General features: G+C 43.0%; 2 protein-coding genes across 8 annotated transcripts in view; one reads left to right on the forward strand and one right to left on the reverse strand.

Moving 5' to 3' along the window:
• Positions 1-5391, reverse strand: part of SMIM3 (small integral membrane protein 3) — a 32695-nt gene extending 27304 nt beyond the window's left edge. Inside the window, exons 1-3 of one of the 6 annotated variants that reach the window (XR_004624266.1) lie at positions 5213-5391; positions 4788-4839; positions 1988-2172 (exon numbers count right to left, since the gene is read on the reverse strand). The gene's annotated coding sequence lies outside the window, so the exon portion shown is untranslated. The remainder of the gene's footprint in view (positions 1-1987; positions 2173-4787; positions 4840-5212) is intronic. The other 5 variants (XR_002142459.2, XM_011223523.3, XM_034656871.1 and 2 more) reach the window with 5 other exon arrangements.
• A 9243-nt stretch (positions 5392-14634) lies between these two features.
• Positions 14635-24260, forward strand: part of DCTN4 (dynactin subunit 4) — a 30047-nt gene continuing 20421 nt past the window's right edge. The window contains exons 1-3 of one of the 2 annotated variants that reach the window (XM_019798470.2): positions 14635-14806; positions 17686-17756; positions 19923-20101. In XM_019798470.2, the coding sequence (XP_019654029.1) occupies positions 14672-14806; positions 17686-17756; positions 19923-20101 (385 nt within the window). In that variant the 5' untranslated portion in view covers positions 14635-14671. The remainder of the gene's footprint in view (positions 14807-17685; positions 17757-19922; positions 20102-24260) is intronic. The other variant, XM_002918137.4, reaches the window with a different exon arrangement.

Genomic DNA, 24260 nt, shown 5'->3' on the forward strand with positions numbered 1-24260 from the left:
AAGGTACAAATCTATTTGTTTGGTTTGTCCTATAGAGATGCAAATGATTCTGTTAGCAAAGATGGCCTCAAAAGTTGTGTTTTTGTTACCCTCAAGGGCATTAACCAATTTTGCATCGAACTCCTCAATCTTATTCCAGCATTCTTTCTCATCCTGCCAGTTCCTTCACTAAACACCTAAGTAAAACTTTGATGCACGCTCACTATAGGTATGTATAGAAAATATATTTTAAACATTTTCAAAAGTATTCCTTGAGAAACTATTTGGAGAGAACACTGTGCTGGAAACAGATCCCAGACTCCTTAAACTCATGCCGTCCTTCCCAAATGCCCCAAATCCCCAAGCAAAAGAAGGTGTGTGCTCATGTAGTTTAGAGATTTTAAAAAGTGAGTTTGAATCCTGATTCTGGCAGTGACTAACTGTGTGAGCTTGGGCCAAGTATTTAATGTCTATGAGCCTCAGTTTCCCCTTCTACAAAATGTGGATAGCAATGCCTTGCTCAAGGGGTTTTAGTTAGGATGAAGTAGGATCAAGTGAAATCATGAATGCAAGAGAGCGTGTGACTGGTAAGCATTACCTATTTGTCTAATGATATGTATGGAGCATATAGTCATGTATGGTTTTTTCCGGGTCCTGAAGTAGATGTTTTATTGCCCTCCAGAACATTAACTAATTTTGCATCTCATTTCTCAGTCTTGCTGCAGCATTCTTTGCCATCTTGTTAGTTGATTGACACTATTGACAATTCTTCCCTCCCTGCATTTTCAATAAATTAAGACACTGCACGTCCAAAATTAAAAGGAAAATTAAAGATCATTTAAGCAAACCCCTCTTTTACATTTGGGGGAACTAAACTGAGGCTCAGGAAGGCTGAGCAGCTTACCAAGGTCAACAGCCGGTCATTGTCAAAGCCAGAATATGAGCCCAGGACTGTCTGACTACAGAGCCAAAATTCTATGTCACTGCACTAACAATTTTGGGTGGGGTCTGATTTAATCAAGGCCCTCAGTTCCCAGGTTGCGATATTGGTTGCAATAGTTTCCTTTGTATCACCAGCACCTGGTGCAGAATAATGCTCTCTGTGGGGTGAATACAGAACAGGATGCGGAGAGGAAGAGGAGAGGTCAACAAAGACTTCTCTTTCTGGTTCTGAGGTTGTGTCTAAAGGCAGTTGGATGCTTGAAAACTTACTGTATTAGTCATGGCTCTCCAAAGAAACAGAACCAGTTGGATGGTGTGTGTGTGTGTGTTGAGCTCCTTAACAGTGGAGGTATGCAAGCAGAGAGATATTGCAGAGGACGCCATTGGAATGGTGGGGGGCTGGTGAAACAGGGGAAGTGAGTGCATCATGGGCACGACGGAAAGGGCACTAAACGGGCACCAAGCAGTTCTAAACCGTGGCTCCTTGTGCTGGCTCTAGCGCTAGTTTGCCATGTGACCTTCAGTGTGTCCCCATCCTTCTCAAGGTCTTTTGGCCCCAAAAGTGAAAAGAAGGGAGTTGAATTACATATTCTTTGAAGTCACTTGCACTTCCAATATCCTTTCAAAGCTAAGACTTAGAATCTTAAGATCGCTACAGTTTTGAGTTACAAGCATATCCTTGCAGAATAATCCACCTTGTTCCGCTTATGGAAATGTGCAGCTCAGACATCACCTCCCTGCTTACAGGTTCCTCAACAGCTCAGCTCTTCCCCCAAAGTCAGGCACTGGGCAGCAGGACTCCTGAGATGACTGTTCTCTCCCTTCCCCTCTCTCCTTGGAACAATTCCCAAGAGCATTTCCACTGTACAGATCCTTGGGCAAAATGCCCTCTTACTCTTTGGGGAAGCCCCCACTGGCTTGCTAACTTTCCAAAGAAATGTGCCTTTAACCTAAAAACTAGATGCAGGGATTTTTATTTTTATTACAACCTTTTTTTAATCGTAGTTGAAAGACCTCATTGAACTAGTGATGAGGCAAGAAGGTAAAATGATGGGATTTTCCAAACCTGTGGCAGTTGAGACGAAAACAAGTTGCTGAGCGGACAGGAAGGAAGAAATGGAGACGGAAGGCTTTCACATAACAGTTTTCAGGTGGAGCAATGGTCACGTGGTCTCATGAGCGGGGGTTGTAATTATCTGCACTCACTCTCCTGGCTTAATTCCAAAGTGTTCAATTATCATCATCATGTAGCTGAGAGGGAAGAGAATGCCTATTACTGGCAGATATCATAGTCCAGACAGTATAATTTTTAAAATCTTTTAAAAAGTTATTTATTTATTTTAGAGAGAAAGCATGAGTGGGAGGGGTGGAGGGAGAGGGAGTGAGAATCCCAAGCCGACTCTGCGCTGAGCACAGAGCCCCATGTAGGGCTCCAGGACCTGAGCCAAAACCAAGAGTTGGCTGCTTACCTGACTGAGCCACCCAGGCGCCCCCAACCAGTATAATTTTTGAAGTAAACTGTGGTCTTAAGGGAAAAAAAAATCGGGGCGCCTGGGTGGCTCAGTGGGTTAAGTGTCTGCCTTTGGCTCAGGTCGTGATCCTGGAGTCCTGGGATTGAGCCCCGAGTACTCTCTGACTCAGGAGGGGAACATGCTTCTCCCTCTCCCTCCCTCTCTCTCAAATAAATAAATAATCTTTTTCAAAAAAGAAGAAAGAAAAAAATATATAAAATAAAAGCCTTTGTCTTTATTTTTTCCCCAAAAAGATTAAAGAACACTTCTTTAGCATTTGCCATGTAGCAAGGATTTTACATGCACTGAATCCTTGCAGAAATTCTGTGGTGCAAACGTTATTAACCTCCATTTTACACATGGGGAAACAGAGCCCCAAAGGGGACATGCTGACTTGCCTAAGATTACTCAGCCAGGAAGTGGCTGTCTCCCAGCTAACTGCCTCCTACTCCCCGAGAGCTGCCCTGTCGTGCCTCTGTTCTCTGCTCCATGGAAGGAATAATTCCTGCCCTAGCTGAGGCATGATGCACGATGGACGAGCGCAGTCAGACCGGTAGATGCATGACTATGATAGAGGCTGGAGGACAGGAATTGGGAGCAACAGGAGGAAAAATTCTTTTGAAACCTAAACAGTGCTATTAAATTTTAGAGAGTATTGGTAAATATTACTCAGTTTATTTTTTTGTCTTTAACCCGGAATACTTTTCTAAGATTTTATTTATTTATTCACTTAAGTCATCTCTACACCCAACGCGGGGCTCGAAGTCATGACCCCGAGATCAAGTGTCAATGGTCTTCCGACTGAGCCAGCCAGGCGCCCCTACTTATTTACTTTAAATATGCATCTAAGTTTTATTTGTCCCTCTAGCATCACCCTCCACACACGCCTCCATCCTGCGACATGTGTGGGCCACGCGTCTGTATGGGCTGTGGCCCACATCCATGTGGCCCACATCAGTGGGACACTGTCAAAGCCCTGACCTCCCCCAGCTCAGTTCTCCCCAGGCTCTCAGCTGCCAGCACCTGCTCCCGTGTGGCTGAGGGCTCTTCCCACCAAGCCCAGCCTGCCAGCCTGGCAATCCCAAAGTACCTAGGAATTCACACGCATCCCCAGGAGCAGCCCTGGGCCAAAGATGCTGGTAGAGGCATAAACACCTGACTCCTTCACCCTCTGATGGAGGTGTTTTGAGGCGTGTGTTCACACTGTTCCCCAGAGTTTCTTTGTGGGACTAAGCTCCAGTTATCCCCCCCGGACTGCTGGTTTAACAACCCAATCTTCTTTTTGTTTAAGATTTTATTTTTATTTATTTGACAGAGAAAGAGAGAGCACAAGCAGGGGGAGCAGCAGGCAGAGGGAGAAGCAGGCTCCTTGCTGAGCAGGGAGCACAAAGCGGGGCTTGATCCCAGGACCCTGGGATCATGACCTGAGCCGAAGGCTGACTAAGCCACCCAGGCGCCCCTTAACAGCGCAGTCTTACTGGCTGCCTCCTCTTCCCTGTATCAGTTCCTCACTCCTCTACTAGTGTTCCCTGAACCCCTCCACAGATGATTTCACTTATAGTCTGCTTTGGAGGGAAGCCGAACTAAGATAGGTTTCCTTGACGTCTGACTTCCTGTTGGGTCCAGCTAAGGGGGGAGTGGCAGTAGGAGCTGAGGCATTTTGCATTCTACCTTCCGCCCTGGGCATCCAATGCCTGGCTTTGTCCCGGACCCAAAGGTCCCAGCTCCTGTCAGGGGGCCCTCTTCACATTGCTCTCTCTGACTCCAGGTTCCAGTAAGTACTCCCTCTCCTTAGCCCTTCAGACCTCAGGCCATAAACAGCACCCTGCTTTACTAGCCCTGGGGTGCTGCAGTATTCCTTGTGATTACGCTCTGCTCCATTCCCACTTTTATTTTTATTTATTTATTTATTTATTTAAAGATTTTATTTACTTATTTGACAGAGAGACAGACAGCCAGTGACAGAGGGAACACAAGCAGGGGGAGTGGGAGAGGAAGAAGCAGGCTCCCAGTGGAGGAGCCTGATGCAGGGCTTGATCCCAGGACTCCGGGATCACGCCCTGAGCCAAAGGCAGACGCTTAACGCCTGAGCCACCCAGGCACCCCTCCATTCCCACTTTTAAACAGAAACACTAACTCAAGAAGAGGCATGCACTGCCATGTTCATTGCAGCATTGTATACGATAGCCAAGATATGGAAACCTAAGTGTCCATCAATGGATGAATGGATAAAGAAATTGTGGTATGGATACTATTCATCCGTGAAACAAATGAAACCCTGTCATTCATGACAACATGGATGGACTTCATGGGTGTTTGTGAAGTGAAATAAGTCAGATAGAGGAAGACAATTACCTTACGATCTCTTCACTTACAGGTATGTCCTGGAACGTCCTACAGGTGGACTCTAAAAACAAACACAAAAACAGAAGAGCTTCCCTGTGAGGGCAGAAAGAGTCTCAGATGAAACACCAACAGCTCTACATCTAAAAGGCTCCCCAGCAATGAATTGTACGAGGCGAACAAGAGGCACAGATGGGAGTGTGGGCAAGACCGGAAATCCCAATCACCAAAACATAATAAAAGAAATCGCTCAGTGCTCATTCGGTAAGCTAGAGACCCCGTTTCACTGCAGACAAACCACTTCCTCTGTCTGAACCTCTTTTCCCATGTGTCAATGAAGGAATTAGACTAATTTTGGTGGCCTAATAACAAATACGTACTAGCAACGTAATATGCTCTTTGCTCTACCCACTTTAGCGTTCATTCACTTGTTTTACCTTCACAGCAAAGAATAAGGCTTGTTTGGCGGAGCCCTTGACACCATTCCAAAGGGTCTGGGCTCTCCCACACCAGCGTTGCCTTCTCAACCCTCGCTGGAGCTCTGAGCTTCTGATGAATGTGTTTAGCAACGGATGGGCTCTTTCTCTGGGCCTCTTGTGAAATAGGCTTTCCTGTGTGGTAATCATCATGCTTTGTGATTTGGAACAAAGTAAACTAGAGACCAGACAAGTTAGTTTCATCCCCTTTTTTTAAACATAAAAGCATCTGATCCTTTCCGTGATGTTTTTATTTTGACCTCAGAAAGAAGAAACAGATCGTCCTGATAAAGAAAGAAACTCCCAGTGGCTGAATTCAGCCAAACCATGAAATGGATTTTTCCCTGACCTGACATGGGCGTCTGTGAGGCATGACTCCAAGCCACCCTTCATATGGCAGTCTGTGTGCATGACATGCCCGGGCTGGGCATCGGGAAACCCTGTAGGCTCTACCTTCAAAACAGAGTCAGAATTTCTGGTCCACGGCATGGTCACATCCTGCCTGGATTACTGCAGTCATCTCCAAACTGACCCCTTGCTTCTATCTTCGTCTTTCTATAGCCCATCCTCAAAATAGCATCCAGAGGGACCCTTGTAAAATGTAAGTTAGATCACATCACTGCTCTGTTTGAAATCCTGCAATGACTCCCTGCTGCCTTCAGAGCAAAGACACAAAAGGCAAAAATACAATGTCCTTAAAATGTCCTTCAAGATCGTACATGAGCTGTACCCGCCCCTTACCTCTGAGACTTCATTTCCTAAACTTCTTCCCCTTGCTCACTCCTTAACAGCCCCTCTGCTTCCTCGCTGTTCCTCAGTTAGGCCCTAGAGCAGCTGTCCTCTGCTTGGAAGGCTCTTCCCCCAGATAGCCACCAGCCTACTTCCTACCTCCTCCAAATATTTGTTCAAATGTAACCTTCTCACCAGGCCTACCCTTATCACTCTATTTAAAATTGCATTCTGCCTCCCTTCCCCCCATTTGTTTTTTTTCTTTCTTTCGTTCGTTCATTCTTCCTTCCTTCCTTTCTTTCTTTTTTAAGATTTTATTTATTTATTTGACAGAGAGAGAGAGAGCATAAGCAGGGGAAGCAGCAGGCAGAAGGAGAAGGAGAAGCAGGCTCCCCACTGAGCAGAGAGCCTGACCTGGGGCTCAATCCCAGACCCTGGGATCCCGACCTGAGTTGAAGGTAGACACTTAACCAACTGAGCCACCCAGGTGCCCCCCCCTTCTTTCTTTACCTTCTAAAAGAAGGAATTGCTTAAAGATAAAAAGGAAAATATGTATTTTTTAATTCACTGACTTCATCTGCTTGCAAGCTGCAGACAGCTGAAGGTAGTATTCATCTATTCAACAAATGCTTATTGAGTGCCTGCTGTGTGTCAGGCACTGAGTTGGGCAGAAATTCAATCTTTGGCATTATTTCAGTCAAATCAACAATCAATACACTGGTGGTCTTCTAGAAGCCAAGTTTGGAGGTAGGCAGTGAACTGTGTAGAGATGGAGGTCCAGCCAAGTATAATGAAGGCAATAAATTTGGAATGAAGACCTGTGTTTGAACCCTAGCTTCACCTCTAACTTCCTCTGGGGTCTTCCCAAGTCCCTTCCCTTTTCTGGGCTGGCTTTAGCTCATCTTTACAGTAAGGAGAGTGGACTAAATAATTTAATTTAAGGTCACTTCTGGCTTTACTGTTCCAGGCGGTTACCCTTATTTCATGAGAGCTACAGTCTCTAGAGCTAATTGTGAGTTCCGAGGGGCGAGCTGGCAAGCAAGCGGGAGGAGGAAATGAGTGGAGTGCATGGCCGTGAGCTGTCTGTCCCTTATGAGCCAGCACTTCGGAGGCCAGAGGTCTGCCTCAAGCACTAGCAGCAGTTGGGTAACAGCTGCAGTGGTCAGCCCAAGGTCGCCCTGTGCATCCTCTAGCTGAAAGAGGACACCCAGCTCATGTCTCCGCATCCTCTGGAGAGCACAGAGGAAGTGTTCCATGAGGCCACAGAACTGACATCAGCTTTCCTTTGGTCTACTAAGCCCAGAGAAGGGAGAGTGCGGGGGACAGGCTTTGCTTTGGCTTGACGTGTGCTTGCGAAAGGCCCGTGGAAGCCAGGGGAGAGCGCTCTAGAGATGTGAAACTCACATGCCTTAAATGGGAAGGATGCCATCCCAGCAAACTTCCAAGGCAAAATTGAACAGACTATCCATTAGCATCCCACTTACTCTTACATTTGCTTTCTTCCTTTTTTTTTTTTTGAAGATTTTATTTATTTATTTGAGAGAGAAAGAGAGAAAGCACAAGCATGCACAAGCAGTGGGGAGGGACAGAGGGAGAGGGGAAAACAGACTCCCTGGGGAGCCTGAGGCGGCCTCAATCCCCGGATCCTGAGATCATGACCTGAACTGAAGGCAGACACTTAACCAACAGAGCCACCAGGCACCCCTTCTTGTTTTTTAAGTGTTGTTAGAGGAGCAGCTGGTTTCTTACTCAGCTGTGGATATGAATTAATAGATGTGGCACGAAGCAGGGATGTTCATTTATGAAATGAGAAAACGTAATACTGGGGCACCTGGGTGGCTCAGCTGTTTAAGCGTCTGCCTTCTGCTCAGGTCATGATCCCACGGTCCTGGGATCGAGCCCTGCCTCAGGCTCTCTGCTGAGTGAGAAGCCTGCTTCTCGTTCTCCCTCTTCCCCTTCCCTTCCCACCCCTGCTGCTCTCTCTCACTCTCTTGCTCACTCTTGCTCTATCTCAAATAAGTAAAATCTTAAAAAAGAAAGAAAAAAGAAAATGGGATACTGTACCAGGAATCAGAAAACCTGTGGCATATTTCTTCCTCTGTATTTGTTTTCACCATCCAAAAGATGCAGGGATTAAAGTAGGATCTTTCTGGTATGTGACAATTCTAAGTCATCCAGTCTATCACACCAAAATGCCATCATAGGCAAGAGACAGCAAACTCCAACCCATGGCTACTGCCTATCTCTGTGAAGCCTGCAGGTACCACTGAGGCAGGCTGGCACTGTAAGCTTTGGCAACCAAGCCAGGCATTGTCCTGTGCCCCTCTTTCCCTCACTGCTCCCAGGGCCTGCCCCCCAGGCCAGTGCCTGTGCCTTGCTGCTGCCCGGGGCCCATGCTGATAGCCACCTACACAGGGGATTCTGCTACTGGTGACTGCCAGTCACTGAGCAGAGGAATCTCAGTCTGCCCCAGTTGAGATGGCCAGGCTCTCCTGGGAGGAAAGAAGGGTGCCCAGATACAGGTCACTGGGGAAGAAAGTGAAATTGAGCATGATGGCAGTCTCTCTCTCTCCTGTACCCCTTTACCCACCCCCCCGCCTTGACACTGGCCTTTCTCCTTCTTTGCTGGGAGAAGGTCTCCAATTTGGGGCAGCGCGTACCGATCATCCAGCAATGGGCAATCCAGAGAGATGGAACAGAAGTTTTCTCTCTTGTTATATAGTTACATAATATCCTTGATTTTACCTCTTGGCCTGCAAAGCCCAAAATATCTGCGATCCGGCCTTTTACAGAACAAGTTTGCCAAAGTGTAGGCTATAGCGTCATCTGTAAGATGATAGAGTACGAAGTTAGGTGACCTGGGTTCATCCACTTCCTATTGGCGTGACCTTGGGCAAGATTCTTAACCTCTCTGAGCCAGTTTCCTCACCCGTAAGACTGAGTTCATAGTGACAGCACCTGCCGCATAGCCTTGTTGAACACGTATATCAGGTGACTGGTGAACAATACGTATCTATCAGGCAATGTGAGCAGATTTAGCAATTTGGGCATGTCATAAATAGTCGCAGATGCATGTCATCAAACAGAATTTATTGAGTCTCTCTTCTGGGCCAGGCCCTTTGCCAGGCCATGGTCTAGAAGGGAAGACAGATTTGCTAAGAAAACAAAGACAAGGCAGCATGTCAGTTGCTCTAACAGGACACAGCTGTGGGACAAAGGCGAGCATGTCCAAGTCTCTCTTTGTAAGTTTGGACAAGGTTTCGCCGAGGAAATGAACCTTGAGGCAGCAAGCAAATGAAGGTTATACCTGGTGGTGGGGACTGCACGTGCAGAAGCATGACGGCACACAAGGACACTGCACATTCTTGCTGGTGGCTCAGCAAGAGCCAGACAGGCCTTGAGTGTAAGTAGGAGGGGTTTGGAAAATGAGGCTGAAGAGGTGGGCAGGCCCCAGGGCCTGGGGACCTTATATGCTATCCCAAGAGTTTGTGGGTGTCTCCTGTAGGTGTTGGGAGAGCCACTGGAGAGAGCTGAATAATAAAAAAGGATCAAGATCAAAATACAGCTTTCAGAAACATCGCTCTGGCTCAGGGTGGAGAGCACACCGAGGAACAGCCAGGAGGCTGCGACACACCCAAGAGAAAACTGGTGAATCCGAACGAAGGCAGCGGCCGTGAGAATGAAGAGAGGCAGGTGGCAGAGCTATGCAGGAGGGAGGATCGAAAGGCAAGAGCCACCCAGGAAGTCCCCAGGTTTTGGGCTGGGGCATCTAGGTGAGAGTAAGGGTTTAGCTACAGTAGGAGAGGCAGGGATACGAGGCAAGGTAAGAAGCTCTGGAAAAACAATTCCAAGTCGAGTCTGTGGCCACGCTCCCAGAACGAAGGCATAGCTGCAGCCCTCTGCCATGTTTCCGCTGGGGAAATAAGCCGGAACCAGCACCACCATCACATTTCCCCGGGAGCACCCCTCGGCGGGGGCAGGGGCAAAACAGGTTGGAAGAAACGGGGCGGGGCGGGGGAAGGCTTTTTTCCTTTCCCTTTTGTTCACTTTCTATGGCTTCTAGATGAGTGTGCAGACTCAACACAGGGAAACCTGTGGTTAATGCAGTTTTCTAGCAGGAAACCCAAACAAGAAGGGTGGCCCCAGCAGAGGGCCAGCACTGGTCAGACTAGCCCTCCAGGACTCTTACCCTGCAGAGGACCCTGAGTCTTTGGTGTGGGGGCTCAATTTCAGGCCCTCTCTACAAGATCCCATTTGACCAAAGTGTGACTAACTCCAGGTTTTTTAGGTGTTATTGTGAATTTACTCTGAAGGATTCTTCAGAGGAAGGAAAACCCTTTCAGGTTTTTCATATTTGGAATAATTAGGGACCGTTTCTTACATTTGCCTAGTACTACCTAGCTTACAGAGTGTTTTCTCAGCCATGGTGATTTTCTATTTTCACCAAAACAGGAATTATTCTTCCCATTCTATGGGTTATGAAACAAGACTTGGAAGTGAAACTGGTTTTTTTCAAAATCACATAGCTAGGGACTCTGGGGTGGCTCAGTTGGTTGAGCATCTGCCTTCAGCTCAGGTCATGATCTCAGGGTCCTGGGATCAAGCCCCACGTTTGGGGGGGGAGGTGTCCCTGCTCAGCGGGGAGCCTGCTTCTCCCTCTGTCTGCCACTCCCCCTGCTTGTCCTCTCCCTCTCTGTCAAATAAATAAATAAAATCTTAAAAAAAAAAGAAAGATCACATAGCTAGAAAGTGTAAAATTATTCACCCATATTTGATAATATTCTAGGTTGGCAAAATAGTGGGGAAATGGGAGTCTCAGATACTTATGATGAGAGTATAAACTGGTCTGGTCTTTTCACAAGGGCTCAAAGCCAATAAATATTAAATGTGGTTACCAGTTATCCGGCAGCTTCACTTGCGGGTCCCTATCTTAACCTCAACTCCCCTTGGACAACAGAGCTTGCAGGCAGGGAGCTGGGAAAAGTCAACCAGTTGAAAGAAAGGTTAGTACAAGGGCACATTATCAAGCTGGTCACCACTGCATGCAACTAGGGCTTGATCCTGCTGGTACCCTCTAAAGATACACTGAGAATGTCTAGGGCAAAGAAGAGGGGGGCATTTATTCACAGGTTCCCACCCTGCCTTGGTCAACGATTATCCCATAGAATGTTCACTCTTTCACACCTCCAGGTTTGCCAGGTGGATTTCCAGAGGGATCCCAAGAAGGTATTCATGTAGTAATCATATAGTTCAAAGTAAACAAAGGTTTGGGGAGAACCTGGGCCCAGGGAATGGAGTTGGCCCTGGAACATAGATCTCCAAAGTGAGGTCTAATTTTCAGAGACTGAAAGGTATGGCTCTGTGGAACCGGAATCATGGAGAATAGAATCCAGCCCCCGGAGGTGGGGAGAGAGGCCAGGCAAGAGATAGGCAGGATGCTTTAGTTTTCTGCCATTGGAGACTTTTCATATTCTACAGCACAGGGGGCAGGGAACATTTGATACCTGCAAGGCAGTGCTACCAGTGCTCAGAAAGCAGCAGAGACCAGGCCTGCCATGCTTAGTCCTGGGGCCAAAGACAGAAAACTAAACAAGTGATTACAAAAAAACAGTGATTCTCCAATTTTGTGGCCATGAGATTTACCTGGAAGCTTAATAGAGATTTAGATTCCTGGACCCCACCCCCAAAAATTCTAACTTGGGTCTTTTTTTCTTTTTAAAGATTTTATTTATTTACTTATTTGTCAGAGAGAGAGAGAGAGAGAACGCAAGCAGGGAGAGTGGCAGGCAGAGGGAGCAGCAGGCAGGGAGAGAAGCAGGCTCCCCGCCCAGCAAGGAGCCTGATGCAGGACTCCATCCCAGGACCCTGGGATCATGACCTGAGCTGAAGGCAGAGGCTTAACCGACTGAGCCACCCAGGCGTCCCCTGATTTGGGTCTTGATAAGGGCCTGGAATCTACATTTATAATGGTAATTCTCAGTGTAGGTGATCCAGGGCCACACTTGAGAAACACTGCTCTAGGGCCTAGACTCTGAGCCCTCTGAGGGCTGGAACTATTTCATTTATCTCTGGTTCCCTCCCCAGTACCTGCCACATAGGGACCAGATAACTGTCCATTGAATTGAATTGTTCAAAAGCAGTGCTCCAAAAGGTATGTTTCATGTGAAGTCAGCTCAAGTCTGTAGCCTCTCTCTACCTGCAGGCTCTGGGCAACAAGAGCAAACATAGACAAGTGGGATTCCATCAAACTAAAAACCTTTTGCATAGCAGGGGCACCTGGGTGGCTCAGTGGATTGAGTGTCTGCTTTCGGCTCAGGTTGTGAACCCAGGATCCTGGGATGGAGCCCTGCATCTGGCTTGTGGAGCCTGCTTCTCCCTCTCCCTCTGCCACTCCCCCTGCTTGTGCTCTCTCACTCTCTGTCAAAGAAATAAAATAAAATCTTTAAAAAAAATAAAAAATATAAACCTTTTGCATAGCAAAAAACAATCAACAGAATGAAAAGGCAACCTACAGAATGGAAGAAAATATTTGCAAATCATATATTTGATAAGGAGTTAATATCCAAAATCTGTAGCAAAATAAATAAATAAATACCCCAATTTTAAAATGGGCAAAGGACCGGAATAGATATATCTCTAAAGAAAACATACAAATGACTACCAGATACATGAAAAGATGCTCAACATCACTCATCATCAGGGAAATGCAAATCAAAACCACAATGAGCTACCACCTCACACTTCGTAGAATGGCCATTATCAGATAAAAGATAACAAGTGTTACTGAGGATGTGGAGAAAAGAGAACTGTTGTACACTGTTGTGAGAATGTAAACTGGCACAGTCATTATGGAAAGCAATATGGAGGTTCCTCAAAAAATTAAAAATAGAACTATCTTATGATCCAGTAGTCCCACTTCTGGTTCTATAGCCAAAAGAAATGAAATCAGAATCCTAAAGAGATAGCTGCACTCCCACGATCATTTCAGCATTATTCACAATAGCCAAGATATGGAAACAATGTAAATGTCAACAGATTGATAAAGAAAATGTAATATACAAATATATACACAATAACTGATATACAAATATAATATAAACATAAATATATAAATATATATCTCCTGCCATTTGTAGCAACAGGATGAACCTGGAGGACAGTATCCTAAGTGAAATAAGCCAGACCCAGAAAGATAATACTGCATTATTTCACTTATATATGGAGTCTAAAATAATCAAACTCACAGAAGCAGAGAGAATGGTTGTTTCCAAGGTCTGACAGGAGAAGGAAATGAAGAAATGTTGGTCAAGCGGTACAAAATTTCAGTTATGCAAGATGAATAACTTCTGGAGATTGAACGTGTAACAATGTGACCATAGTTAACAATATTATACATTATATCCTTGAAATTTGCTAAGAGGGTAGATCTTAAGTGTCATCAGATAAAAGAAAAGGAAGAAAGAAAGAGGAAAAAAAGAAAATGGTAACTGTGAGGTGATGGATATGTTAATTAGCTTATTTGAGTTCATTATTTCACAATGTATATCAAATCATCGAGGTGTACACCTTAAATATATATAATTTTAAGTTGCCAATTATACCTCAATAAAGCTGGGGGGGAAATATGCTAGAGGCAGTATGCATAGGAGTAATGCATGCAAGCTCTGGAGTCAGACAGAACAGGGTTCTGCTGCTATTTATGAAATCTTAGACAAGTCATTGTCATTCTCTGAGCCTGTTTCCCTCAGTGCAAAATAAAAATGATAGTACCTGCCTTTTGGAGTTTTTATGAAAATTAAAGGAGACAGTGTATGTAAAGTTTTGTCACAGCGCCTTGCATTCAGTAAGTATTCAATAGATGCTAGCTAGTATTAATATTCAGTTCCATTTCTTTTCAATCACCAACTCCAATGTCAGGTAAATAATACCTTAGTACAATGAGAGGAGAACAGAGCTGGTGGCAGGTAACCTGGGCTCCAGTCTCTGCTAGGCCGGTTATATATCTAAGCTTTAGGTTATGCACTAGAAAAAATGTAAATGACACCTAGCAACACTGTTCACTCAATGATTTAATTCCTCCATTAACCAGTAGTTACTAAATGCCCATAGTACAGACTTAGTCCTAATTCTAAGTACTGGAAACCTGTAAATGAATGAGACATGGCTTCTGCGTGGAGGAACTCACAGTCTAAGAAAGTGCAAACGAGATAATGTCTGTGAAGATTTCCTACAGGTCAGTGACAAGACAGTAAAAAGAAAGTGCTGGTGTGACTATTCACTTTCCAGTTCCCAAGGCACTCTGTCCATGAGACCCTCCATCTACCTTCTGGAAGTCGGCCTGGAAGGTGAGGGCAGGAGAGGCAGTTGTAAATAAAACAAAAGAGCAATCTTTCTTTCTGGAAGAAACAAGGAAAAGGAGAGCACTGGCCTGTCTGCATTTGATCTGTGATTGCGTGCTTAATGACAGGTCGGACTTCTTCCAGGCAGCACACGCTCACTCAAACGCTGGGGGAGAAACAGGCGAATCTCCAGCTGCGCACGCGCACTGCGACTTAGGCCCGGCGCCAGGCCCCACTGGGTTGGAAATCTTACGCAGCCTCCGTCGAAAGACGTAGGAAAAGCGGCAAGGCAAACGCAGGCTCTTGGATCACGTGACGCGGCGAGAGAGTCGTTGACTCCTCCCCCGCCAAGATGGCGTCCTTGCTGCAATCGGAGCGGGTTCTCTACCTAGTCCAGGGAGAAAAGAAGGTTCGGGCCCCACTGTCGCAGCTTTATTTCTGCCGCTATTGTAGCGAGCTGCGGTCGCTGGAATGTGTGTCTCACGAGGTAATGCAGTCGTCCCGTGAAGAGTGTGTGTGTGTTGGGGGAGGAGGGGGGAAGGGTTCGTCCTAGTCACCGCGACTGGCGGGTAGTCATTTTCCTAGCTTGCTGATTGGCCATGTCTTCCGTCACTCAGATTTGCTGGCGATTTAATTTGCTTATAATTTGTCATTTGGAAAGAAGGAGCGGCCTTGGGTGGGGCTGAGCGGACCTTTGGTTCTATAGCGCCCTCGGATTGGACAAACCTGACTTTAGGGACCCTGGCCGTCTCCTGGGGGGGTGGCAATTTGGTGGGTTGGGGAGGAAAATGTGGGGGTGATTATTCAGGCCACTTGAGGGGCGATATGCCGTCTTCCGTGACTGATTGTAGGGTGGAGCCCACAGGCATTCTCATTCATGCCCCTCCCATCCTGGAAGTTTTTGTCCAGAAACTGGGCCTTGCTGTGCTTTCTGGCTCAGGCCAAGGCCCGTAGCTGGGAAGAGATTGGGTTGGGGCGAGTTGGGTGAAAAGCGCTTAGAATAAGGTCTGTCGTAAGAAGCTTGTGGCGCTTCTCTAGAGGGTATGGTGCTGTCCTTCTCAGGCACAAGTGGGCGTTGGAAGTGGGATTGCTCATAACGTACAACACCCCACCCCATTAAAAAAAAAGAAAAGAAGAAGAAAGAAATGTACCAAATAACAAAATCCCCAAGCCTCTACAGCACTTTTCACATCTTGTTCATTCAGTAAGCTTTGGGGATTAAAAGACGAGTAAAACATAAATCCTGTTGTTGAGTGACTCACAGTCTAGTTAAGGAAAAGCTGCTGATAACAGTTAAGCTTATTCAGTGCTTTCTATGTGCCCTGTGGTTTATGTAAATTCCTTTAATGATCCTACAGGTCAATAGAATACCTTTTTTTAAAAAAGAACTATAGTTAAAGCAACAGACACAGTGTTTGCCCTAGGTCACACAGCCAAAAATTTGGGGGTGGCAAGGAGGACCAGGATTTGAAACTCAGCAGCCTTTCAAATCAGGATTTGAAACATGATTCAGGGAACTTCATTGAAGATCCCTGGGCTGTTAAAAATGCATATGAAAACGTGTCTTATACTATAAGCCATTTTACACATTATTATTAATAATAATTTTATTGGGTGTATTTTTCATAATAGTAAGAGTAGTCCCAGAAAGCAGTTAAGTAATAAAAGAGAAAAATCAGTGCCATATTATATACATGATATTTCTTGTATTTTTTCTCCATTCGCATTTTCTCTTGTGTGTCTCTCTTTAGCAGGTCCTTTTTCTTTTAGATGCTTTCCTGTTCCAGCTCCACCTACACCTCCAGAATTTATTGGATTAGATTCCCACTTGGTCATTAGAGAGCTCAGGCTCCATGATTCCTAACGATATCTTGAGCTAGGACATTCTGTCTTAGTGCATCTTTTACGGACTCGTGTGTACCTCCACCTGTGAAGTGGAGGCCATTTAGGGTTTGGTGAAGGATGAGGCTAGTGAGGGCTGGAGGAGTCCAGAAAGTTCTAATGGTGAACCTGGGATTGGAGCTGCACATGAAGGGACAGGCATAATTTGAAAAGAGCCACAAGAAGGAACAAATTATATTTTGCCTTTTATGATGAGTAAGTGCAAATGTTAGTTAGCAATACTGTGTTTTATGTTCCTGGAGATAATTTGAGTGGTGACTTTTTCAAAGGTGGTCCTGTATATAGCAGATGATGAAAAAAGAAGCCAGTTTCTATCATAGTATTTTTTTTTAAAAGATTTTATTTATTTATTTGACAGAGACAGCCAGCAAGAGAGGGAACACAAGCAGGGGGAGTGGGAGAGGAAGAAGCAGGCTCATAGCGGAGGAGCCTGATGTGGGGCTCGATCCCAGAATGCTGGGATCATGCCCTGAGCCAAAGGCAGACGCTTAACGACTGCGCCACCCAGGTGCCCCACTGCGCCACCCAGGCGCCCCTCTATCATAGTATTTATATTCATATACATCTGTCTTTATATCTGTAGGTGATTAGAGTTCTGGAATTGTCAAATAGGATCTGCCTACATTAAAGAAAATAATTATTCAGAACTTAAAATTTAATTTTCTTCTGTGTTTTTTAGTTAAATACAATAAGATAACTTGCCGGCTTAGTAGTTTAATTTGCCATGTAAAAATCTCTAATCAGTTGGCTAAAGCTGATTTTGTAAATGTTAATTTATGCTTTTGTGAACATGTAATACTTTAGTAATGAGAAAACTTTTTAAGTCTCCCTTAACAATTTAAGTGTGGTCAAGTTATTACAGTCCATTAAAGCTAAACAGTGTAAAAGGGTGGAAGGATATTTGATCACAGCTTCACAAATTGGGTTATTTTATTTATTAGTCTGTCATTAGATTATCATAAGTTCTTCTTTTCCACAGACAACTTTTAACACATCAATTACATAAAGTCCTGATGAAAGGGAACAGGAAAGATCAGAAAGGAGAAAACGGAAGGGTTTTAGGAAATACAGAAGATAAGAAAAAAACATGGTTGAAGAATAAAACCTAGGGGTGCCTGGGTAGCGCAGTCGTTAAGCGTCTGCCTTCGGCTCAGGGCGTGATCCCGGCTTTCCGGGATCGAGTCCCACATTGGGCTCCTCCGCTGGGAAGCCTGCTTCTTCCTCTCCCACTCCCCTGCTGTATTCCCTCTCTCGCTGGCTGTCTCTCTGTCACAAAAATAAATAAAATCTTTAAAAAAAATAAAATAAAATAAAACCTAAGCTGAAAACAGTCTAGGTCCTTTGGTATATCAATGGTTTCTCAGTTTTTGCCATAGTATATTTTAGAATTCACTATTTGGCATAGATGTATGTACAAGCTAGACTGAGTGCCTTTTCCTCTGATTTTTGATTTCTTGTTTCTAGGTGGACTCCCATTATTGTCCTAGTTGCTTAGAAAATATGCCATCAGCTGAAGCCAAACTAAAAAAGAACAGGTAAGACTGGGATCTGTTTTTTTCTGTTTTCCTCAACTATTTTTTTAATAGCTGGTAAGAAAACAAATGAAATTAACTCATTTTTAACTAGCTGGTTTTCATTTTTTAGCATCACCTTTGCCAAAGATGAAATGTCCTTTGATTTTTTTAAATCTTCTATTTTAGAACAGTTTTAGACTTAAGAATTACTGTGAAGACGGTACAGAGAGTTCTATGTACTTCATACAGTCTCCCCTATTGTTAACATCGAGTGAGCGTAGTATATTTACCTCAATTAATGAGCAACATTGATACTTTATTATTAAATAAATACTTCATTTTATTCAGATTTCCTCAGTTTTTCCCTAACTTCTTTTTCTGTTCTTGGATTCTATTTAGGAGACCCACGTTATATTTAATAGTCATGTCTCTTTAGGCTTCTCTTGCTGTGACATTTTCTTAAACTTTCCTTGGTTTTGAGGACCTTAAAAGTGTTGAGGAGTACTGGTAAGATATTTTGTAGAATGTCCCTCCAATGGAATTTATCTGATGCTTTTCTTGTCAGCTGGGGAAATGCGTTATGGGGAGGAAAACAACAGAGGTAAAGTGCGTCTTTCATTACATCCCACCAAGGGTACATGCTGTCAATAGAACTTATCACTGTTGTTGTTAGCCTTGATGATCTGGCTTGAGCTAGTGTTTGTCAGGTTTCTCCGATGTAGAGTACTCTTTTTTCCTCCCTTTTTATTCTGTACTCTTTGCAAGGAAAACACTCTTAGAGCCGACACTTAAATAGCCGGAAGTTAGGTTCCCCCTCTGTGAGGGTTCTCTGCTTACATTATTTGGAATTCTTTTGAATGGCAGATTTTTCTCTCCTCCCCTATTTGTTTATTTAATCATTTATTTAAAGCACAAATATTGATTTTATACTTTAGGATATAATCCAGTACCACTTTATTTTTTTTGCTCAGATTGTTCCAGCTTTGACCATTGGGAGCCCTTTCAGTAGACTCCTATATCCCTTTGATATACCCCTATCGTTGCATGGGCTGGGGGGTGGGGGTGGGTTGTTCATTCATTTGAGCATTTTTTAATTTTTTGGTCCTACAGGATATTCCAGGCTCATCCCAGGACTCTGCCTCAGTCCTTGAATTAGCCGTTTCTCCAAGGAGCCCTGGTTCCTTTTATTGGAAAATGGTATTAAAAACCACGACCTGGGTAGTAGGTGGCTCATTGCCACTGGGTGCCATTTGGTTTTTAGCTTAGCGTGAAAGTCCTTTGCCACCAGTCATAGCCTTACACCTCTATGGATGTGAACCACTATGACTTTTCTTTGCTGAACCCAAAAAATAGCTCCTGATAAGCCAGACACTGTTTTGTTTTGTATGCTCTCTACACATTAATTTTATCATTTAATCCTCAAAATATCAGTGAACAGTGAACAGTAGGTAGATACCATATTATCCTTATATGAGGATGTTTTCCAGATGGCAAAATTTCGCAGATAATTAGAGTTGTAGAACAGAGCTTCAGAGTAAGGCCAGGACTAGAAGTGAAATCTTGGTAATCTAAGATGGTGAAAAAGTTACAAGCAACAAGGCACAGGGACCCCTCAAGGGGAAATGTTGGCTGAGCACTAGGAAGAGTAGTGCCTAAGGAGAGAACAGAAAGCCCTGGCAAGGCACTGCTCCTAGACTGATGCAGTTTGATGGCATTATTTGGTTTCTGTGTCAGCACTCTGGCACAGCAAACAAGCAGTTGTTTTCCAAACCCAGTATCACAGCCTATTGTGTTGTTGCCTCTTGAGTTTTCATTGTGCCACTGCTCTAAAGGCATAAGCGGTGACCTCTCTCTTCCTCAGAAATCTTCATGGTCTGTACAAACCTAAAAAGAGACTGAAATAGTTAAATCCAGACTGTTTAACAGTGATTTCCTCTGGAATAGGATTGGGTCGGGCCCTAATTCTTCAGGAACTTTGATGATGATTGCATTTTTTAAAAAAATAAGTGAACATATAATATCTTTCAAATTTTAAAACAAGATTTTAATACTTTTTTATTTCTTTTTAGTTGAGAGACAGCCTTCCCTTATAGTTCCCTCTCGAATTCCTGACACCTAGAACAATGTGTGGCACATAGCAGGAGCTTGATAAATATTTGTTGAATGAACAGTTGTGTTGTGTTATAGGTGTGCCAACTGCTTTGATTGTCCCGGCTGTATGCACACTCTCTCCACTCGGGCAACAAGCATCTCCACACAGCTTCCAGATGACCCTGCCAAGACCACCATGAAGAAAGCCTATTACCTAGCCTGTGGATTTTGTCGCTGGACATCTAGAGATGTAGGCATGGCAGACAAATCTGTGGGTGAGTCAGGTGGACTTCAACGTGAGATTTTGTGAAATTGGCCATGTTATAATTGCCCACAGATGATTATTTCTGTTACCTGTTGGAAGGGAGGAGCTAAATTCAGAGCTAAATCTTCCGTGTTTCCAAATTCTCACATTTATGGACTATAATGTTTCATCTAAGACTGGGTAAACTATTTAGTTTTCTTAGAGTTGGCAAAATAGCGTTGTTAAATACGACACTTTTTTAGAATCAGAATATTAATGCTTTTCATAAAACATAAACACTCCTGATGATGAAAGACACCATGAACAGATTTAAAAGATAAAACTGACAAACTAAGAAAAATATTTGGATCATATATAACAGACTACAGATAAATAATCAAAAATGAAGAATCCTGGTAAATCAAGAAAGAAGCCCCAAAGGCAAAGGATAAGAAGAGCAGCTCTCAGAAGTGAAAATTAAAATGATGAATAACCAAAATGTGTACACGGAAGGGCCCACGGTCGAGTTAAAATGATCTTTATCTTGACTCCAAACTCCTCCAAACCTTGTAGATCCCATGGAAAGAACTTAACCTTTAATAAAGTTACAACTCAAGCTTTTGTTTCCCTCCCCTGATATTTTTTAACCCTTTCTTTTTATTTCAACACTTCGAGTATCCATAAATTGCCTTGTACTATTAATGCAAATTAAAACTTCATTGATTTGGCAAATTTTTTAGATCTGGTAGTACCAAGTGTTGGCAAGAATATGGCAAAAGAATTCTTTCATATACTGCTACCTTGGAGAGCAATTTGATAAAATTTATTAAAATTATATTTATTTATTTGTTTTTAAAGTATATTTATTTAAGTGAGCTCTGCAGCCAGCATGGGGCTTGAACTCACAGCCCGAAATCGAGTCACAAGCTCCTCCCACTGAGCCAGCCAGGCACCCCTATTTTTTTTTTTTTTAAATTTTATTTATTTGAGAGAGAGAGAGAGAGAACATGAGTGGGAGGGGCAAAGGGAAAGAGAATCTCAAGCCAACTCCGTGCTGAGTGTGGAGTCCAACTTGGGGCTCGATCTCACGTCTGGGATCACGACCTGAGCTGAAACCAAGAGTCAGACGCTTAGCTGACTGTACCACCCAAGTGCTGCCCCTGCCATTTTTTTCCCCCCCAGACATGGGGCTTGAACTCAAGACCCTAAGATCAGGACTCAAGCTGAGATCAAGAGTTGGACGTTTAACTTGATTGAGCCACCCAGGTGCCCCAAAGTGTCCCTATTTATATTTGGGTTTATTTTAACAAAATAAATGGCATTTTATTTATTTATTTTAATTCCGGTAGAGTTAACATACAGTGTTAACATTAGTTTCAAGTGTACAATATAGTGATTCAACAATTCTGTGCATTACTCAGGGTTCATCATGATAGCATACTCTTAAAAACCCCTCCATCGTTTATTGAAAATCAATTGCTTTTATTCTTCTGCCCAGCATTTCCATATCCAGGTATCCTGGAACATTAAACACATGCTCAAAGATACATGTATTTTCACAAAATGTTTACCAGTAAAACAGAAACACTGTGTGTTTTGACCTAAAGACCACCTAAAGCACTAATTACCTTTCCATCATTTGAGCATTTCAGAATGGAGATTGCACTTACCTTTATTAAAAGAAACTTCTTTATTTTTACATTTCCTGTACTCCATGGTTAATATCAGAGAGTAGAAAATCTGTATGGTCCGTTCAAAATATTGCATTGCTATTTATTTTTTATAAAAACAGTGGCATTGCTAACTCCCCATTGTCTTTTTTCTTTCTGAAATTTCATTGAATTTTCTGAAACTTTTTAGACTTGGTAAGAATTCCCAATTTGGGGGCTGCCTGAGTGGCTCAGTTGGGCATCTGCCTGCGGCTGTGATCATGATCCCAGGGTTCTGGGATCAAGCCCCACATCAGGCTTCCTGCTCAGTGGGGAGTCTTCTTTTCCCTCTCCCTCTGCACCTCCCCCCTGCTCGTGCTAGCTCTCTCTCTCAAATAAGTAAATAAAATCTTTAAAATTTCAGCTTACTTGCTAGTCTATGATGAAGCCCATAATGAACCCATTATGTCAGTTGACATAACTAAAATGAAGATAGTCTTTAAGTAAAAACTTTTTATAGATTTTTATACAATTTGGAAGTAAAAATGGGTCAGATTTCTTTAAACTCTGTTCTTAAAAATTTAATCCTTGATTCTGTTGTGTTTGCTCTTTGGTTTACAATGCTTGAGCTCTTGTTTGTTGCTCATCGGTGGATAGATATTTCCTGAAAAGTGATTTTTATTAGAAAGATTCTATAGCATCTTTAGATTGTCAGTAAATATTTGTGTGTTTTAACATCAGTGTAGCAAGTAAGTTGTTTGAGTTTGCGTATGATTGTTGTAAGTTGAATATGAAAAACAACCTCAAAGTGGCAGAGTATGTATGCCTCAGTGAATTGAAGTGTATTTTTCTCTGTTTGTATTTTTGTCTCTTGTTGTCAAGGTAAAGAAACAAAGCCCTGAAGTCCAAATAGATTTCTCACTGTTACTCTTAAGAGAATGTTTTATGCTTTTTAAGATTATGAGCCATTAAGGTTGGAGAATTTATATTTCAGAGCTTAAAACCTGTGTTTACTTCTAGAAATCTATCTCCTCTAGGGTATCTTGACGATAATAATTGAATACTAGGAGCTCTTAAAGAGTACAGATAATTTTTTCTTTCATGATGTCATTGGTGTCTGAGAAGCTCTGAAACCACTTTAGAACTGTTTGTTTATTTATAAGTAAGCCATTGTGTCTGTAATGTGCAGAGAAATGAGATCGTTATATCTCCCAAATTGCTCTTCAGAATACATTACCAGTTCTAAAGCAATTAGGTAAAACATCAAGATTTTTCAAAATAGTACAACTAAAACATTTCTTTCACATAATTATTTTTCATGATTGTCTTAAGTAAGGCAACTTTAAAATATGAATATCATACTAAAGGATATTGTTGCCGTTTCTTGCAAGAAGGTGTGGTGTCACCTTCAGCAAGCATCCTTTTTGTTTTGAAAAAAGGTTATTTTTACTTACACAGATAATACACGTTCATGTATTTATCACCCAGCTTCAGAAATTAAACATAGCCAGAACAGTTTAAGTCCCTTGTGTAGCATGTCCCCACTAGATCCCCCTTCCTCAGCCTCTTAGAGAAGTAATCATCCCAGGCCTGAATTCAGTGTTTGTCTGTGTCCATGCATGTCTTTATACTTCTCCACATGTCTTTGGCCACTAACGAATGTTTTTTCAATATGAAACAAATGGAGACATACCGTATATGTATCCTACTACAACTTTCCTCTATGGACATTATGTTCGTGATACATAGTTGATTTATCCATGACTTACCACAGTTTACTTACTGTCTCTTCTTGATGGACATTTATTTACGCCTTCATTTTTTTGCTTTTGACAACAGTGCTTTTAGAAGTATTCCTGTATGTATTTCCTAAGTCTAAGAGTAAAGGTTTCTCTGCATAATTGAAAGTAAAATTGCTTGTTTTAAGTTGCCTGCATCTTTAGCTCTCCAAATGGCTTACCCAGGTTTTGCTCCCACTAGTAATTTAAGAGTAGACTACCCCTTGCTCCAGATCCTTGGTGGCTGTAGTACTGTGGGACTTCTTTCAAATTTTTCCAAACTGATGATTGTAAAATGGTATCTCATTATAGTTTATTCTTTCCCCTTTTTTTGGTTAGCTTTATTGAGATATACAGTTGACCCTTGAACAATGCAGAGGTTAGATGTGTTGACCTCCTTTTGTGCAGTCGAGAATCTGCATGTAACTTTTGACTCCCCAAAACCTTAAGTACTAATCAGTAGTCAACTTACTGTTGACTGGAAGCCTTACTGATAACATAAACAGTTGATGAACATGTATTTTGTATATTATATGTATTGTATATATGTAGTTTCATAATATAGTAAGTTAGAAAAGAAATTTAAAAATACGGTTACAGTGCTGTATTGTATTTATTGAAAAAAGTCCACATATAAGCAGACCCGCACAGTTCAAACCCATGTTATTTAGGAGTCAGCTGTATTCATTATGGTTTTACTTTTAGCTTTCTGGAATAATCTTTTCCATTGCGATTTGTGCTGTGAGAAATTCTTCTCTGAATC

This window comes from Ailuropoda melanoleuca, chromosome 3, assembly GCF_002007445.2.
Source record: "Ailuropoda melanoleuca isolate Jingjing chromosome 3, ASM200744v2, whole genome shotgun sequence".
NCBI classification, from domain to species: Eukaryota; Metazoa; Chordata; class Mammalia; order Carnivora; family Ursidae; genus Ailuropoda; species Ailuropoda melanoleuca.